General features: G+C 45.0%; 2 protein-coding genes and 1 long non-coding RNA gene across 4 annotated transcripts; 1 reads left to right on the top strand and 2 right to left on the bottom strand.

Annotated features, from left to right (window-relative positions):
- Nucleotides 1-3,990: 3,990 nt before the first annotated feature.
- On the top strand, nt 3,991-11,482 carry LOC127314752 (uncharacterized). 2 transcript variants are annotated; one of them, XR_007859855.2, is made up of 4 exons: nt 3,991-4,642; nt 9,185-9,276; nt 10,333-10,518; nt 10,912-11,482. XR_007859855.2 is itself a non-coding variant. In XM_051345270.2 (3 exons), exons 1-2 carry the CDS (start codon nt 4,195-4,197, stop codon nt 9,250-9,252), a joined length of 516 nt encoding a protein of 171 aa, XP_051201230.1. In that variant the 5' UTR covers nt 4,002-4,194; the 3' UTR covers nt 9,253-9,276; nt 10,912-11,482. The 2 variants fall into 2 exon arrangements, 1 of the variants encoding a protein (XP_051201230.1); XM_051345270.2 differs by lacking the exon at nt 10,333-10,518 and having other exon boundaries at nt 4,002-4,642.
- An 821-nt stretch (nt 11,483-12,303) lies between these two features.
- On the bottom strand, nt 12,304-14,540 carry LOC139834083 (uncharacterized). Its single transcript, XR_011749400.1, has 2 exons — nt 14,424-14,540; nt 12,304-12,574 (listed from the first exon to the last, which is right to left on the bottom strand). It is a non-coding gene; the product is annotated as an uncharacterized lncRNA (long non-coding RNA).
- Nucleotides 12,599-14,375, bottom strand: LOC139833078 (uncharacterized). Its single transcript, XM_071823232.1, has 2 exons — nt 14,360-14,375; nt 12,599-14,231 (listed from the first exon to the last, which is right to left on the bottom strand). Exons 1-2 carry the CDS (start codon nt 14,373-14,375, stop codon nt 13,081-13,083), a joined length of 1,167 nt encoding a protein of 388 aa, XP_071679333.1. The 3' UTR covers nt 12,599-13,080.
- Nucleotides 14,541-19,717: the final 5,177 nt, after the last annotated feature.

Below are 19,717 nucleotides of genomic sequence, written 5' to 3'. Positions count from 1 at the left end.
TGAACTTGTCCTGGAACAACTCTGGATGGCGCTGTTCATATAATGACAGTTTCTGAACCATATGCGTCAGTGAAGCGTACTCTGCTTGGGAAGCCATATCCTTGATCGGCGATGCGAGACCCACCACTGCCAGCTCGACTGCTTCTTTTTCAGTCAAACGAGCCGAATAGCATCGGTTCCTGACGGTCCTGAAGCGCTGGATGTATTCTGACACCGTTTCTCCGCGCTTCTATCGTACTTGTGCTAGATCGGCAATGCCAGCCTCGGAAGCCTCTGAGTGGTACTGCATGTGGAACTGCTCTTCCATCTGCTTCCAGGTCCGGATTGAATCTGGCGGCAGCGAGGTGTACCACCCGAAAGCCGATCCTGTGAGCGACTATGCGAAGAACCTCACACGTAATGGGTCTGATGCTGAGATCGTGCCCAACTGCGCCAAATATCGGCTCACATGCTCAATTGAACTGGAGCCTTCTGACCCACTAAACTTGGAGAATTCAGGGAGCCGATACTTGGGTGGTAGTGGGATCAAATCATACTCGTTGGGGTACGGCTTGAAATAGCCGATTGTCCTCCTTTTCGGCACCATGCCGAACTGGTCTCTCAAGATTGCACTGATCTGATCCACGGTGCTAGCTGCAGGAGTCGAGCTTTGAAGATTCGTTGGAGTGGCATATTTAGCTAGCCACGCCTGCTTCTCGAGATCTGATCCAGAAGCCCCTCCTGCTGTTCCAGAAACCCATGCCGTTGCAGTCTGGTTCGTGCGTGCCCAGTTACTGCAGTCTGGCACATATGTGCACATATATCCGTGCGGGATCTCCTTAGGCGGTTCATACAAGAACTGGTAATCACTAGGATCGCCACCGATCTTGTAGACGACGTATGCCGGTGAACTCGGCACGTCGGGTGCTGCCAGCGCGAATGGCAGCTGTGGTCGGGTCTGGAGTGGTGTCTCTCCTTGGTGAGTCCCTAGAGCAGGTCCTGATGGAGAGTACTGATGCTTCATGATTTCCTGGACCACGCGAAGCGCGACACGCTCCAAGGTGTTCACCAGGCTCTCAGAATGGCGGTGTAGCGAATGAGCTACCATGTGATTAACCTCCTGACGCAGAGACCTGGTGCGTTCTTCTGAAGGAGTAGACAGATCCACTCCATCGAGCGCGCCTTCAGGTGAGAACCCTTTCCACCTGATGCCGTGTGAGCGGGTCCTCTGGAAAGAGCCGATGAGGTCGGCTTCGAAGAGAGCTTTGATATCGTCATACTTCTTCTTGAGCTCCTCAGTCAGATCTTCGTACGTGACTGGATCTTCCGCCATCTCTGATGCGGATGATGATGCAGTTGATGTCGAAGACTGTCCCACCGGGCGTGCCAGAATGTGTTGACCACCAAAACCCACCGGCGAGTAGCGACGGGCAACACGTAGAGCCGGGAGGCTCCCAGAACTGCGGTAGGCCCTGGTCCCTCGGGCGACGGCCCGCAATGCTCCGGCACGCACGTTCGATGCTGGTGCAAGGGCGTGCCACCTGACCTATACCTGGTCACGAAGGTGATGGATTGCTTCGCTTAGTTTTCTGCATGGCATACACGTAAACATTAAATACGAGCCTCGATCGGCTCTCAGGTTGTCCTGTGAATCGGCTCAAGGAGCCGATCCACCCATGATTCGTATGAGATCTACGATAACATGGTGGTCCTGCTTGATCAATATTAAGTTAAAACGACCTATGACGATTTAGGGTTTTCACCACATAATCGGAACATCCTACACGTGATTGAGCCTGGCAGACACGAAAGATGATAATAAACCAACCCTAGACAAGGCCTAAAAACCAACGTGGAGTTGATTCCCGGAACATCTTCTCTAGGGCTAGCAAACCACACCCTACGTGCTACTGGATCCTTCAACCCGTTTGCAAGGCCTAACTATGTAGATATTAAACTAATCCTTGAAGAACAAGGAGCAATCATAACGGATCGGATCTACTAAACAAGGATCAGGCAAGGTGCTGCCCTTACACCTAAGATAGGTGTAAAGGCAGCTAGATGTCTAAGGGTAGCATGGATAAAAGCATATATCACGGTAAAACAATGCTAACCCTAACACACCTACGATAACTACGTTGCTCGCCATCAACAAGGCTTCAGCACGAGCAACGTATGAATAACGAATAAACTTGATACTTCCTAGATCGCGAGATGCGATCTAGGCAGCATGGTGCTTACCCGGAAGAAACCCTCGAAACAAGGGGTGGCGATGCGCCTAGATTGGTTTGTTGTGAACGTGATCGTCCTCCTTCTCAATAACCCTAGATACATATTTATAGTCCGTAGACTCTCTAACGTGGGAATAATCCCAACCGTGCACGAGCTAAACTCCTTTAATCCTAACCGACACGTATCCTACTATATTTACAGATACACGGGCAATTTTAGCCCAAACTCTTGTACAAGGCCGATTCATGCATATTTTCCGTATATATTCTCCAAACCCATCTTAATCACGGCCCACCTCTGATCCGGTTAAATTCTGGTGATAACAAACCTGTCCCCCTTCGATGCAGTTTTGTTTTAAAAGCGCGAAATTTCCCCGGAATTTACGATGCAATGCACATCCCTTTCTAAAATCTACCCCTCGATTGTCTCTAAACCTGGGACATTACAGCCGCGAAGCGTTGCGGCCGGCGTAAGAACCAGAAGATCAAAACTGCCGCGGCCGCAAACCAGCAGGCCTGGCAGATGCAGATCAAAGCCGCCGTCGCGCAAGTAGCCCTCAATTCGACCTTTGCGGATGACAAGCTTTGCGTCGTACAACGAAGCTGTGAGGAATGGGACAGTGATCAACCTCGATGGCGAAGACGACGATCAAGGCCGTCTAGCCCTTCCACCTCGTCCACGAGGCCATAAGGCTACCAAGGCTGATCTTGTCCGGGAGACGCAAGCCATTGCGTTCACCCAGAGCATGGAGAAGATAATGGTCGATAACCATGCCACCATGGCTGCTAGGGAGGAGAAGAGGCGTCTGGAAAAAGAGGCCGCAGCTACCATCTACCACAACCTCGCGAAGGAGGTCATTGAGGTCCAAAGGCTGGACGTCGAGGCCAAATTGCGTGCAGAAGACACAAGGATCATGCTTGCCGACTTGAGCGGCGTCGACGACGACACCGGGGCATGGTTCATGAAGAGGCGTGTCGAAATCCGCGCGCGAGACGCCTGATCGCCATCGCCATGCGCCCAACACCTTGGCCTCCTTTTGGATTTTTTTAATCGCTGTTCAGGCCTTGTTATGCCCCTTTTGCTCCACTTTGTGCCATACCTTGTGCAAAGTGTGATGAATATATTGCAGACCTCAATTTGCGGCTGTAATTTCGTGCAAAGTTGATGCTAGTTCATCTTTTTTTGAAATCTAGCCTGCGCCGAAAATGCGTCGCCCCGCTGGAGCCAGCCCCAGACGCAAACGGATGCGCGACCATTTCCGCGTCCGCCAAACGACGCAAACAGACGCTCGCGGACATTTTGGGTGTCTGAAATGCGTCGCGCCGCTGAAGATGCCCTTATGGAACTAATTTACACATCTTTGTGGGATTGCTAGTGTATAAAACCCTTTGTGCGTTGTGTACAAAAATAAGGAAATGTAAGGGCCCGCTTTGGTAGATCCTCCAATGGCATGCTGGACGGACCTAAGGGCATGAGCAACGGAGGCTGTTACAAGTGGTCGCTCCAGACCCTCCATGTAGGTTCGTATCTGTGAGAGAAATCCATCCAAACCAAAAGAACAATATATGGGACCATCTAATCTCTCTCCTCCCGTGAGATTTATTCCGGCTGGTCCAATCCTTGGCTTCCATCTCCACCTTCTCTCCTACTTTTCTCTTTCCCCATTGCTTTTTCTCCTTTCTGAGCCGAGGAGGCGGCCTCCTCTGCAGGCAGCGACTGTCGCTGCAGGGCCTGCCACGGCGGCATCCGAACCTACGTGGTTCTGTGGAGAGGCAAGCTAGAGCGACGCGTTGGCCATGCCCTAATCGCCACCCTCACAGATATATTCCTCTAATTGTGACTGACCCACGTCACTGACATTGTGGCCCACTATTGCCGCGGCATCGCTCCCAGTCTCTATCTCATCGCCATTTTCTCCGTACGTTCTCCCTCCCTATCCCCATCTCCGCTTCTTCCTCGTCTCCGTCTCCGTCTCCGTCTCCGATGGCTCGCCTACTCGCGCAAACCCTAGCACGCCCGGCCCCAACCTCCGCTTCCCTCCTCCCGCTCCGCGGGTTCGCCACTAAGGTCGAGTTCATCGAGATCGACCTCGCCGACGAAGACGCGTCGGTCCCCGGTGCCGCCGCCGGCGACGGCTCCCCCTCGGTTGAGGTTGCGGGGATCCGGCGCCTGGAGGAGGCCATCCACGGCGTCATGGTCCGCCGGTCCACCCCCGAGTGGCTCCCGTTCGTGCCGGGCGGGTCGTTCTGGGTGCCCCCGATGCGGCGCCCGCACGGGGTCGCCGAGCTCGTCGGCCGGATCGCGGCCTCCGGGGTCGGCGAAGCCGGCCAAGTGGCATATCAGGCGGAGGCCTACGTCCCTATGACGGAGGAGGAGGAGCTCTCCCTTTCCACAGCTCGGGGATGGCCCTCGTCCGCCTACTTCGTTGAAGGTGAGCGGGACAAGTGACCGAGGAGATCTCGTCGTTAGCGTTTCCAAATTGTGAACTTCTAGTAGTGCCCGTATATGGAATCCATGCGATTGTTATGGTGGATTCGATACTTCCTCCATTTCCTGATGGTATCATGGATGGACTGTCAGATTTAAGCTATAACTAGTAAAAATGCCTGTGCGTTGCACCGGGTCTAAAATAAATTAAATATTTTATATTTAAGTGTACCGCAATTTTGGTTGTATCATTGTTGTTGAAGTATGATACCCAATACAATAACCCTCACGAAAGTAATAAAAAAAAATCCCAACTTATTTTCTAATTTTTTGTATACATCATGTGTATCTAAAAGTATGAAATCATCATGCTGAAAATCACTTGACTAAATTAAATCTTATCAAATTGCTACAGATTTGGATTGCACGAAAAATAGTACAGTAGTTTAATTTAGAAAAAACAAAGACGCAAAAATGGATCATTTCTTTTGCGAGCGGCTATACGGTTCATATAAAAAAAAGAGCAATGAAGATATGCAAATTTAATTCAACTATTTGGGTCGCGATTTTGGTAATGTTGATGAATATTTGTTAGGCAATGAAAAGTTTCCCATCGGTGATCACTTTTTTTTTTTGGCATTAGCTGATCATTCTCTTCCGCTTTCAGTGGCTCATCATCGTTTCGAACAACTACGACATCCAATTGTCAAGTTCAATGGCTCCTTGCAGTTTTCCGGTGCTCAATTCGAATATCAAATGGACAAGCGGATTTCTGGAAATTCCTATCAAATAGACTAAAGTATTTCTGATTCAAGCATCATAGCTCTTGCCCTCCGCAGTTTGACTTCACTACAGTTCGTCCATAGCAAAACACACCAATGCTATCTCGTCAGTAATAGATATCAGTGCAGATGCTACTTCATTATTATGGAATCTCGAAAACAAACCCAAACATTATGCATTCTGCTAGTACGGTACCATCCACATCTTCTAATGCCTTGTACTTGTCAATCAAAGACTGATCTTACTTAGATAGGGACTCCTTTTTATCAGTCATGTAGTATGTGATTTCTTCGTTCAATGTCAGAAAAAACTGCCAAACAAGATAGCTTCTCAAATGAAACCAACGTGTGAGTCTTCTTCACATGATACCTTTCACTGATTGTTCTGTAGCTCTTGTCCCAACTGTTTTGAGAGTAGCCGCTGGTTTTGAACTTCAAGCCGGCGATGGTGCCGGAAGCTAGGCGGTTGCCCAGGCAGGAGCAAGTTCATTGTCTGTCTTCAGTTTTGGAACCACGACATTCAACATCGGCACGACCGGCCTGTACTTCGCGAAGAGCTGACATCCACGGAGAGAGGACCTACGCAGATCGCGAACAGCACAGTGTTGATCTCCCCCTTCCACGGAGTAGAAGACGGGGATCTCATCTCTGGACCTCTGACGCAGCAAACCATGCCCAACAGCAAGACGCTGTGAGGCCGGCAGCGGAGATCTTGGGGCGAGCGGGCGGCCGCCTGGGCCGGATTTGTCCGACGACCGGCAGCGACGGCGGCGCTCAATTGCGGCCCTCAGCACCTCCCACTACCAGGTGTAGCGCCGGAGGCACAGCACACGCAAGAAGTGGGACGTCGGTGGCTATATCCTTCGAGCAGCGCGTCGTGGTGGCGAGGACCAGGATTGCCGCCGGGAGCTGAGATGGCCGTAGGAGGTCGGCAGGGGTGGGGAGGAGAAAGTCTTCCTCTGCAAGAGGTTGTCGTCGAGGACGGCAAGCTCGAGAGGTGGGGAAGAGGAAGAAATCCCGAGTTTGTCGCCGAGCACATACGCCGGCTGCCCGATAACGCTCCCTCATCACGGAAGATTTGTGGGAGAAAACAAACAGTTATTTTAACTTACCGGTGGCAAAGTTTGTAATTTCAGAGCAAAATAAGGTCAATAAAAAACGGACCAACAAGAAACCCTTTTGCTTTTATTATTAGGTATAGATAAGTACTCCACTTAATGGTCGCATTTTGCCTACAGTCTTCGGGAAGTGTACCGCAGAGCGATTGAGCCATTGCACAGCTCCCATGGTGTCATTGTGGGATTGTGTTGAAGTTTATTGTCAATATAGCATTTGATGATTATTCAATTTGGTGCTGTCTCTTGTTGATACCCTCCACCACATACCAAACTCCACTGTTGAAGACAACTAAGTGAAAGGAAAATTGTTTTTTACCATTTGTCATATGGACTTCTGGATGATATTCTGAGTTTCTAGAGCACTACACAGATGATGTTACTTTATTTGTATATTGTTACTGGTATGCTGTTTAGTGGACCACAACATCTAATGCCAACTCTTCAGACAACATTTATACCTGATTCTTGTAGTTGAGGCCGCACATTTGTTCTTTAGAACATCTCCATATTGTATGTGAGAATAAATGTAGCAACGCCATTTTTTTGCACTAACTTAAGTGCTTACACGTGCACATGTTAGCTCTATGTTTCATAGTACGTAAAAGCATAAAACTTGCATTTTGATCTAATGAACAAACCTATTATGTCTACAAGTTGCCATGTCTTCTTAGTAGTTAGTAGTTTTTTTTTTGGTGATTGATTTTGTACAGTTTGTTTAGATCTATGTACTCTGTAGTTTCATTTATCTATAAATCAAATAAAAGAAAATCTGGACCTTCAAGTTTTATGCAGAAGTTCAAAGGCAAAACATTGAACCATGTTACTTGATTTATTTGTATTCTGCTTAAATGATGAATAGTGTAATTGTGTCAGTGAAGGACTAAACGTCTTAGGATTTTCATCGTATATGAATTACGAAAGCCTTGATAATGTTACTATGTAGCATATAGTGATTCTGCCATTTGGTCTACATTGTATATAAACACTTTGCATCTGCACAACATACATCTTGTTCTGTTCTATATTTTATGCAATATAACACTAATAAATACTTTTTCCCACACAAATGATAACATTATACATTTATTGGTACCGCAATAGTTTTCTTTGTTACCATGTGTGTAATGCCCCGATGTTATTGACCCACCATTTGGAACACTGAATTTGTAAAGGAAAAACGGAGGAATCGCTCTGCCATATGAATGAGAAACTTCGTGCTGTTCAGTTCACAGGATTGGGCATAAGAATTTCACAGGAATTTCATAGGGTTTGAAACATTCACTCAGACCTCCTTTTGTCGCTCGCTTGCGTAGAGCTAGTCTGCGTGTACAGGCGAAGCCATAGACGAAATTGGAAGTGTATTGGAGGCAACTGGGGTAAAAGTTGGAACCTCAGCGGCTATTGGGGCGGAGTCATGGTGCTTTCAGTGGCGTTGCTGCCCTGTAACGCTCTGGCTATGAGTGAAGGCAGCTGGAGATGGGAGTTAGAGACAACAAATTTATTCTAAACAAAGACAAGGAAGGTTGAGACGGAGCCGATAACGAGAGGAATTGATGGTAAACTCGCTGGAGTGGTGGTTTGGCACGATTTCTAGAAATGGGGGACAAAGACGGCAATAGGATAAAAAATTGATGGCTTTGTGAAAGCATTCTGCATCCACTGCGTTAGGGGTGTTCAAACACTGGGTGGGATGAACTAGTCTAAACTGTCTGCTTCAGATGCTAGTACAACCATGTCTAGCTATCTCGTCCAGTCGAGCAGTTTAGCTAGTTTGACAAAATGTATACGAGAACAATTGTGGTTTTGCATGGGTTGGGAATATGTTTTTTGAACACCCGTAGTCTTGCTGACCACCCAAACCCAAATTGTTCTGGTTGGGAGCCCTTGGGAGCCCACAGGAAGATAATGGCGCAGCTTTTTTTGGGCCCACTTGTAGACATATATTTTTTGTTGCTTATTAACCCATGGCGGTAGTTGTGTTTCCAGTATACATATAAAACACTAGACCAGTAAGTGAAGTAGTGAACTGGTGGACATCTGATTTACTGGTTCGCTGGTCTGACTACGGGCTCAGACGGTTCGATGCAAGCAAAAAAACCCGTCAAATTTGATTACCGTTATAGTTAGTTTGAAAAAATGGACATCAGATGAATAAATCACAAGACAAACTTATTCCAGTTAGTTTTGGACCTTCTGTCGGGGTGCTTGCTCATTTGTTTGAGGTCTTTGATCCCTTCTTGGTACATCTTGTTGGATTAGTTTTTCCTGTTTTTTACCAAATGGGTCTTCTAATCAAACTGGACCGAACAAGGTGCCAGCTCCCTGTTTTAATGGCTTTATAAAACATATGTCAGTTTGAAGAGAGGCTTGGAGGAGGCCTCAGTAACGGCTGGGTCCAAATGTTTTGAACATGGTTATTAGATGTAATCGACTAATTTCCAGTTCCTGCGCTCTAAGCGGCATCAAGAAAATTTCCAGTGTTATTTTTTCAGTCCTATGGTTTCCAACTTGGTTCCTTTCATGTTCCTTTACTGTACATATTCCTGTACTTCTCCTATTTTTTGTTCCAAGCACACCCTTGTAGTTTCTTTGTACATTTCAAATTAGATTTAGCCCATTTGCTCACTTGCTTAGTTATTTTTATAGGAAAATCTCTACGATCAAAGAAGAGATCAATCAAAGATGCTGCTCATACTGATGATGATGAAAGCTGACTACTTTGATCTCCATTGCTAGGGGTAAGAAGATTTTGATTTCTATAGGGAATACTTTGTAGTAATTGTATTAGTTTTTAATATTTTAACCATTGTTGTTGAAACTTAACCGTATAGGCCTTTATTCGAAGTACTCTTTCTCTATGTCAATTTGTCAAGCATTTATGAGTAGTTCTTTTGGCATCAAATCCATAAAATGTCAGAGTTGCTGGAATGTTATTGACATTGAAAACCACCCTAGGCAGACCCATCTTCAACACAAAGGCGCTTGATCGGTTGGTTATTTCACTCTCTAAAGGATTGTGGGTAATCGTTCACACTCTGCGGTAGAAGAATAACACCAGAGCTTCTGTGCTGAAAATTGTTGCCAGCAGTTCTGCTTCGATTCAGTACTTGATACTTATCAGCACATGCAGAATACACACTTGCTGCGTCCTGCTTACTGCTTAGTCTTATATCAACAATCATTAAGACTTTCCGAAGACCACCAGCATTCTAGACTTACTAGCCAGAGCATTGTTATTGTGTTAAATACTTACATATGGTATAGCTATAATCTAATCTCTCCTACTTTGCAAACGAGAAAGTTGTCTTGATAACTGATAAGTATGCTCATGGTGTTCCGTAAGAACTTCTCTCCTGCCATGTGCTTCTTGGTACACTCTATGAACGCCTGTAGTGATGACCTACGTGTAATACCAATGTTGTGGCTCACACATGGAGATTGGGTTGCAATGGTCAGTTCAGAATTATACTCACATAAAAATGGATGTCTTCGACAAAAAAGGTAGAATAATGAAAAACACATAAGTTCTATGGTGTGGAGCTAAAGTTTATACTTAATGAATATCTGTTATCTGTATTTCATTAGTAAAATATCCCTTATTAATTTCTGCAATGTCCCTTCCCTTTATATCATAATAAACATGACCTCACTTACAATTGGTGCAATGGCCTAACCAATGCTGTTTGTTGCTCCATGCGTGCTGGCCTGTTGTCATTATTTTTATTGTTTAACTTTGTTAACTGTTGGCCAACGAGATTAGGCCTAATGTGTAGTCATATACATTTCTCTTGCAGGGTAAAAGTCGAACTAAACCTTTTTCCAGGGTACCCATGAGAAATGTTTGGTATCCTTTTATATAAGTTTGGACCCATCTGATCTTGTCTCAACAAGCTGGAGTAATGATAGCCGCTCCTACTTTCATGGAGACTGGTGAACGATCACCACCATTTCATTCCTCAAACATGGAAACAACACAAAAAGTGAGCTTCCTGTTAATGAAGGCAATGTTGGTTAGTTCTTGAGTATTGGCTAGATCGTGGAACCATATAGTCAAGCCAGCTGATGGAGTCATAACAAGATCTCTTCAGCACTAATCCTTGAGATGGATTTGGTGAATGTCTTTGAATCTTCAATATTTCCTTAAGAGTATTAACATCTTGAAAGTCTATATTTCCAAGGTTGGAAAAGACTTCCTGACACATGTTAACGGGACCCGAGAAAATTAAATGACTTGTGGAAAGCTGATTTCTCTAATTGGTTCATGTCTATTATTGTTGCCACTTACTAGAATTTACCTGTATGACTGAGTGAAATTTCAATGTGTTCTTCTTGACCAAAAACATAAGTGAGCTCACAACAATTTTCTTGTGCAGGATCCTGAAAAGGCAGCTCAGGGTTACATGGCTCTGCTGTGACCATGTACATACAGAAGGCAAGGACCTCAGCACCGATTAATTGCTCCACCACCTGCATTTGGAAGCTAAATTATCGCAACTGCCACCACAAGGTTGTGATGCTGTATATTTCACTCTGAAGTTGTAGTGTTTATTGTATCAACCAGCCCTTGCACCATAATTTCGTTTGTGACAATAAGCATGTAGAGCGAAGCAGGATGATTGTTTCTCAAAACGGCCATCAAGAACAACTCTGAAACTGGAGTCTAGCAAGGGTTCTGGATTGCTTGTTGCGCCTATTGTGGCAGACAGAAGCAGTGAGTCAAAACATTCTCTTCCATCTCCAATATTGGATGATTACCCATATTGAACTTTCTCAAATATATTCATATGAACTGGGAGTGTGTAGTTGGTAAGATTGGTAAGTTTACAAGTTATGTGAACATGTATGAATAAGTTTGATATCTGTTGTTATAATTTATGACAACATGCAACTTTGTATGCGAACTTTCTCTCATCAAGTTTCAAACACGAATGAGGTATTTGCAGATCTGCTACTCCCTCTGTCCACAATATAAGACATTTTGTCAAGCTACTACTCCCTCCGTCCCACAAGCTATGTCAAAACGTATTACATTGTGAGACGGGAGGAGTATTTAGTGCCGTATGACTAGTTTGTCTTATCACTATCCAAACAGCTCCTCACTGGGCGTGTGAATATGATGGCAGGCAACTCCCCTAGCTTGTTCCGTATGTCCAGTGAATACAATCATTGACACATGGTTGATCCCTGCTTGCGACACAACGATCTCAATTCTCAAGTGAAAATAGAAGGAAATTAAAAGAAGCAACTGCCTGTTAATTAAACGCACCTGGGAGTCTGGGACACTAACAGAACTTCACCATGTGCCGTCTAATCTAAATGTACGAAGGTTGCTACTCCTCCACCAAGTAAGTACATATTTTTCATGATTCAGACCATCACGTCAGATCACAACTTTCATCATGATCAGATTGTTGTGATCTTGGATGCATCCATTGTTCCAAATCAACAGGGCAAATACAATCCTCACACATAAAAAAGCTAAAGACAATGCTCAAATCTAATCTTTCTTTGGTGCTCTTTGATGTTTCTTAACACACAAGATTGTTTTTAGTCTTTGTTTCTTCTCTCCTTTTGTGGGGAGTGTAAAGTGTAAACTGCGTGTGTGCCGGGCCTTGTAGTACGTTGATGCCAAATTAGGTGGCACCAGCCCAACGGCGGCTCCAGGAAATTGCTGGTGGGTATTCCCACCAGCCAAAAAAATGTTCTCAAAGCAAACAAAAACACAAGCAAACGCCTATAATTTTCATAAAGCCTAGAAAAGCACAAACAAAAGCCTATATAGGCTATATTTTTAGTTGGACAGTAATTTCAGTAGAACTATAACAATTATTCCAGTACAATACATAATACTAAAGTGCTTAAATTCATACAAATCGAAGTAGAACAACAAATTTCAATGGAAAGAGGAAGTACCTCTTACAATATAACTTTGCGGGCACCCTTTTGGAAGAGATTGATGACATCCTCATCCTTCACTTGATTGAATAATTCTCTCTCAACAAATGTAACCATGCAATTGTTTAAGTAATCATCACCCTACTTGTTTCTTAGCTTATTCTTCACATAATTCATGGAGGAGAATACCCTTTCAACACTGGCTGGCAAAATCAGTACCAACTTGAGAAGCTTGTAAACAATAAAGTACTGTGCATGCATATTTGTCTCCACAAGCATAACTGAAAGCTCAACTATATTCTTCAAGTTTTTAAACCTTTCATCTCTGCGCACATGAGTAATATACATGTCTAGTTGCCATGGAATTCTTGCCAATTCATCAATTGTGAAATCAGTAGCATAAAACTGTGAAGCAAGCTTGACCAACTTATTTTGATCATAAGCGGCAAATGAGCGAACGGGAGAGAATGCTGCCATGCAATTAAGTAGTTCTGTGTTTACCTCATCAAATCTGCCATTTAGTTCTGAAATTTTCCTATCAATCACACTCACAAACATATCAACATGGAAGCGATGGTAATTATCTGCACCATTAAAGAGATCACCTCTTCTAGGTCGACCAACATGATAGTAACGAGCCTTCATATCTACAACTTTGATATTAGTTTTTTCAGAATTAGTTTTTTCAGACCATTGGCATTACCTTTCATGTTGCTAGCTCCGTCATATCCTTGCCCACGGGCCATGGCAAATGTCAAGTTGTACTCCATAAGCATTTCCTGAATTGCAGCTTTAAATGTCAAAGAGGTAGTGTCCTCAACATGAGCAAGACCAAGTAATCTTACAACTGCCCTTCCTTTCTTATCAACATAGCGCAAGCAAACAGCCAACTGCTCATTCTGATACACATCACTAGATTCATCTGCAAGTATTGCAAACTGACCACCATCAAGTTCTTCAATGAGTAGTTTAGTAGTCTCCCGCACACAACATTTGATCAGCTCATGTTGTATGTCATGGTGAATCATCCTGCAATTCTGTGGAGCATTGTTGAGAAGCACCTTGTTAACCTCTTCAAAATTTCCTGCAAGCCAATTTAAGAGCTCAAGGAAATTTCCTTTATTTAGTGAATCTTCACTTTCATCGTGTCCTCTAAATGCCAAGCCTTGATGCAATAGAAACCTCAAACACTTGAGTGTCCATGTCAAACGCTGCAAATACAAAGCCTTGTATTGTGAGTTGCTTGAACAAAGAGATGCTCGGATTGATGCTCTTGGTGTACAGAACATATCAAATTTCTCCTGAGCTTCAGCATGAGCACTACCAACACCACCTTCATGTCTCACCAATCTACTTTTCATGTTCCAGTTCCTAAAACCATCCTTCACAAATGAATCTCCACCGGGACATTTTGTTTTATCTTTGAACAAATAGCAAACAAAGCAGAAGGCGGCATCCTTTTCCACACTATACTCAATCCATGGAAATTCTGCAAACCAACCATGGCAAAAGCGGCGATCTTTTCCACTCTTTACTGTGACAAAAAACTTGTGATTCTTTGGTTGGCATGGCCCCATATCAATGTATCTCCTTCTTACTCTATCTTGATCATTGACAGCATATCTTGATATGGGAATCCGCTTGCCAGGGTCATGTTTGAGGGCCTGCAAATCTGCATGTGTTGCTTCATCATCTTCATCAGTTGACAAATCATCTTCCACAATTGGGGCTGCGTTTCCAACGCTATTGTCCGGTTCACGTTCTTCATCTGCTGTTTGCACTAGCGCCGAAGATTGTTCTCAACCTCATCATGAGAAGCACTTGATTCAACAACAATCTGATTTGGTGTGGATGTTTCATCTATCTTCTTTGCTTTTGAAGCTTTATTCCACATTGCATATATGCTGCTTCCAACAAGCCCAACACCATTCTTTTTCTTCATCTACATAACAACCAAAACAATGGAAAAATTGAGATATGAACAAATGGCCTACTCTGATTTTCAATCTACTAATTTTAGTGCTAGTTTAGTAATCTACAATTCTTCTAAATGCCTAAAATACCAATTTGGTGCAAGTAATTTCGAATTTAGTAGACAACTATGAACTATGAACATCTAAATTTCGTACCTGCGAGGGCGCGAGGCGTGGCCTGGCCGGCTGGCCGCAGGCCGTAGGTTGCCGGAGAGGCGGTCACCGCCCGTCGCCGCCCGTTGCCCTGCCCAGCCGCCGGTCGCTAGGGTTGGCTCTGCCGCTCTGTGTCTGGTGCGGTCTGGGTAACGATACGCAACGAGGGAGTCTGGGAGAGCCTGGCTGCCTGGGTCGATCGCTCGCTGGGATGGGCTGCCAGCCTTGGCTGCTTGGGCCTAGTAAAAAAAATGGGATTTCTATTTTCGTGCCCTCTGTCCCCAGCTCCTTAGTTTTTCCTCAGTTTTCTCCAAGCCCTTGTTTGAAACCCGCAGAAGCAGCTCAGACGGCAGGATTCCCGTTTAGTTGACCGTTTTGTCACGTGTGGGGCCGCATCGTGTGGGGCCGGTAGAAAGGGACCGCGTGGGACAGGACGAGACCGCGTTTGGTTGCGCACGTGAGCAGGAGCTGGGTTCTGTCTCTCTCGGCCCCAAATTGGCATTATTAAGAGCACCTTTTTTCCCTCTTTTCTCTCTGTCCTTCTCACCAAATAAGTATCAAATCTAGAGAAGTTTGCATTTCTGTCTTTCTTCAATTATTTGTGCCTTTTGGCCCTCGTTGTTTGCCCAATATGGCAGCAAATCTAGTAGGGATCCAAGGTAATGTACGATAAATTCACAGTCATAGTAAATCGAGAAAACAAACTAGGGCCAACAAAATATAGTAGAACAGGGATAGATAATAGGGATCCCTCCCTAGATAATAAGCTGCATACACAGCAGCCAACATAGTAACAGGTTCTAGGTTCTTCACAGCACCATCATACAAACAACATAACAACAAGGGATCCCTAACTAACAACAAAGGGATCCCAACAACAAAATGGGAGGCAGCAGCAGCACACGTCCAGGACTCCACCTACCCCATCTGGCTCTCCCTCCACTTGTTGCTGCTGCTCCCCTTGGGAGCCTTGGGCTTGAGCGGAGGCATGCGCCCGGCGGAGATCTCCACCCGCTGCATGCTGCGGAGGTGCATGCCGAGCGCCCTGTGCTTGGCGCGGAAGGAGTAGACGTTCACCGTCATGCCGACCTTGGGGAAGGTGTTGCTGATGTTCTCAGCATGCGTGACGAGGCAATTGAAGTCCGTGCCGCCGAGTCTCCTAGTGCAGAAGGGGCACCTGTAGACACCCTTGGCGAAGTAGGAGATGTACTGGCCGACCTGCAGCCTCCGCAGCACCTGGCGAGTCTTGACGTCCTCCTCCTCATCGTCGCTGCCGACGTCGCTGCCAGACATCTGATCCATATCAAACAGAAACTATGAGTGAATGAGTTGCAACGATGACGAACGTGCATGATAACAAAGTTAGGAAAAACAGAGTCTGCCTCAGTTAGAGTGGGCACGATTATATATCTACAGGGAAGGTGTAAGCGAACCAAAGCTCATGCACAACAGATTTGTACACAGCAATGGTTCGCTGAACCCTCCCTGTAAAAATTTGTGCCCAACGATTCATCATAGGCAAAGAAACAGATTCCAGATCTGAACTTGAACACATTCCAGATTATTTGCAAAATTAAACGGTTGATATCTTTCGATTAGTGCATAAAATAACTGATTGAGATCCCATGATTACTTGCATAAATTAACTGATTGAGATTCAATTATTACTTGCATAAATTAACCGAACGGCCGAACCCCAAATCTTAAAGGAAATCAAGAAGTGATCAAAACAAAATGGAATAAAAACGGCGCAAATATTAGCCCAATGCTCATCCATCTACAGATCCATCTACACCAGGAAAAATAGGGTTCAAAAAGGAATGGGGAACAAAAAAGGAAGCAAACCGTAGTTACCTCGCTCCATGGGTCCTCCAGGAAGGTGTCGTAGGGGTTCGGGGGCGGGACGTACGGTACCGGCTCATAGGGGTCATATCCCGGCGGGATCTGACCGCCACCGGCGGCAGTAGCCTCCGATGCACCGGCGGAGGCGGCGCCGACGTCCGTTGAGGGGACGGCGTCGAAGAGGGAGGCGTCGCGCTTTGAGCCGACGGGGCCGTGGACGATGGGATTGGCATTCTCCTTGTCCATCTCGCCGGCAGAGGAGAGGGAGAGGGAGAGGGTTTTTTGCTTTGGAGAAGATGATGGGACGTGAGAGAGGCGTCATTGCGTGGGCGAGTGAGAGTGACAGAGATAGTGGGAGGAGGCGTCTATAAAGGCGAGGGGTGGTTAATGCGACCCGCGTCCTACGCGTCCACCGCTGCACGTCTGCACGTCTTGGACTTTTGCAATGCGACACGCGTCCACGATTGCACGTCTTCGACTTCTGCACCGCGACCCGCGTCTACGCGTCAACAATTGCACGTCTTCCATTTCTGCACCGCAACACGCGTCCTCGAGTCTAACCCTGGAAATTTAGATATACTCAGATATAACCTCGAGTCATATACTAGCATTTTTTGTGTGCTCAGTTTTCCCCTTGAGTGCTAATACTGGCTAGTGCAATATGCTCAGTTTTACCCTCAAGTGGCTGGTCAACAGACAGTCAACAAATGGGATTAACTAGTTAAATGAGTCATTTAATGTGCAAAAAATTCCGAAAAATAGTGGCACATACTCATGGAGTCTTTACCACAAATTTCCAGTTCTCAATACATAGATAAGTCATAGATAAATCAAGTTTTACCATAAATTGCCACTTCTCAAAGGCCTTCTTAAATCACCTAGTAGCTATGAAGGTGCATGGTTTTCCACAATAAGCCCTTCCCAAAACAGCTTTCCCCAAAACATACTTTGTCTAAATGAGGCCACAATTCTCACACTCATGTATATTTGTATTGCAAATAGTTTGAGGTAGGCCAAGATGGGTTTCATTGTACAAAACACACATTTTCCATTTTTTAAATCTCATATTTGAATCCCTTAGTCTGTTTATTACACAGGTGCCCTTGGTTTCTTGATACTACTCAGTTTTGCCCTCTCCCTCCACAAATTCTCGCAGACGTGCAACATTGCCCTGATTGGTCTAGCCCATGTCACGCGGATCGTGCCCGCCGACCGTTGATCGTATGATCTAACGGGCAGGATAACCCCTCTCTCTCTCTGTCGGCGGTTACCTTCCACTCTCTAAGTATGCTAAAGGGCGGTTTTCTGTATTCATTTTCACGCGCTAAAAATTATAAACTCTTTTAGGCATTACTTTTCACGCAAAAAATGATAAACCATCACCGATTTGTTGTAGCCATTACTTTTCACGCAAAAAATGATAAACCATCACCGATTTGTTGTAGCCATTAATTTTCACGCAAAAAATGATAAACCATCACCGATTTGTTGTAGCCATTAATTTTCACGCAAAAAATGATAAACCATCACCGATTTGTTGTAGCCATTAATTTTCACGCAAAAAATGATAAACCATCACCGATTTGTTGTAGCCATTAATTTTCACGCAAAAAATGATAAACCATCACCGATTTGTTGTAGCCATTAATTTTCACGCAAAAAATGATAAACCATCACCGATTTGTTGTAGCCATTAATTTTCACGAAAAAATGATAAACCATCACCGATTTGTTGTAGCCATTACTTTTCACGCAAAAAATCTACCTATCTTTGTATAGAAGATCGTCTGTATGATTTTTTAGGTCATTTAGAGAAGGTAGAAAAAAAATCCCTTTGAGAAGGTCGAAAAAACCTAACTTGTTACAAAAGCTTGTTTCAGTGAGACCTAACAAAATTTGGCATACATGATGCCATATCTATAACAACAAGGAATATCTAAAAGGGAAAGTTTCACAAAATTTGAAATTTAGGGCAAAAATGATGCCATACATGATGCCATAACTTGTTACAAAATCTGAAAATCAATTGGGTATTATAAAGGGAAATAAAAAGTTCGAAAAATGTAAAAACGAAACCATCTATCTATCTATGTATAGAAGATCAGCTGTATGAAATTTGAGGTCATTTAGAGAATGTAGAAAAAATCACCTTGTTAGAAAAGCTGGTTTCAGTGAGACGAAACGGCATGCGTTTAAGCAAAGTGATTTTTTTGAACATCTCCAAATGACCCCAAATTTGCCATACATGATGCCATACGTGTAACAACAAGGAACCCTATCTAAAAAGTGTCAAAAAAGTTTGCCCAACCGTATAGCTCTATCAAAAAGAACCTCACCATGGCGCTAGTATAATTTTGGGCTTAGTTACAAACTTTCGTTACCTAACCTTCAACACGAAACTTGTTTCAAATCACTTTTGGCGTACAAGAAACAAATCCCACCTTGATTCGAGCACCACAGCCTCCAAACGATGCCGATGCTGATATCGGCATGGTCAGAACGACTATGCTCGCCGCCACTGCTAGGTCACCGTCGGGATGCACCGTCAATCCCGTCCCCTCATTCGATCACTGACACACCAGAGATACCGCCGAGGCCAATGCCGAACGTACATGCTGATGCCAATGCCGAACATGCATGCACGCCGCTGTGGGCACGGCCACACCGCCCCGCTATGCTGGACGCCACAGACCACCGCGAGGTCTTTCCCTTCGCCACCACACTCTTCTAGCACCCATCTATACACGCCAGAAAGGAGAGACACTAGTTTTCTCTACATTTCTCACGTTCGTGTCGGACACGGTCAGTCAAAGTTTTGAGGTAGTCGTCGATGTCGTCGACCATTTCTTCTCTTCTTTGCATGGTTAAACGCGTCTAGTTCATATCTATCTAATGCGTCTGGTCTCGCCTCATGCAGTTCTTTGTGGACGTCGATCTCATCTCGGCACCCCGCAGGCCACCTCCTCCGTGCCATCGCTGTAGAGCTCCGTTTAAAAATCTATTCCTACCCGTGTATTGCCCATTGTATCAGCGCCATGGCCCACTTGTCATTCGATATACCGAAGCCCCACTCGTGCGTGTTTTGGTCAGGGATACACCGATGCTTACGGTCAAACAAAGATGGATGGTCTGACGTGTCTTTGCGGGCTCTACATGGCCCCACTAGTCAGAAGATAACGGTCAACCGTCGGGCAACCGGCCGTTACATCACGTGTGATGGTTTCAGACAAAGGCTTGGGTAAAACTGAGGAAAAACTAAGGAGCTGGGGAAAACTGAGCACAACTAAGGACCCGAGGGCACGAAAATAGAAATCCC

Source organism: Lolium perenne, chromosome 7, assembly GCF_019359855.2.
Source record: "Lolium perenne isolate Kyuss_39 chromosome 7, Kyuss_2.0, whole genome shotgun sequence".
Taxonomy (NCBI): Eukaryota; Viridiplantae; Streptophyta; class Magnoliopsida; order Poales; family Poaceae; genus Lolium; species Lolium perenne.
This window is presented reverse-complemented; position numbering and strand designations above follow the sequence as displayed.

Bases quoted from the DNA above. Each gene is read 5' to 3' on its own strand.
- LOC127314752 (XM_051345270.2), top strand. From the start codon at position 4,195: ATGGCTCGCCTACTCGCGCAAACCCTAGCACGCCCGGCCCCAACCTCC. The intron at 4,643-9,184 runs GTGAGCGGGACA...TTATTTTTATAG, and splicing joins GTCCGCCTACTTCGTTGAAG to GAAAATCTCTACGATCAAAG.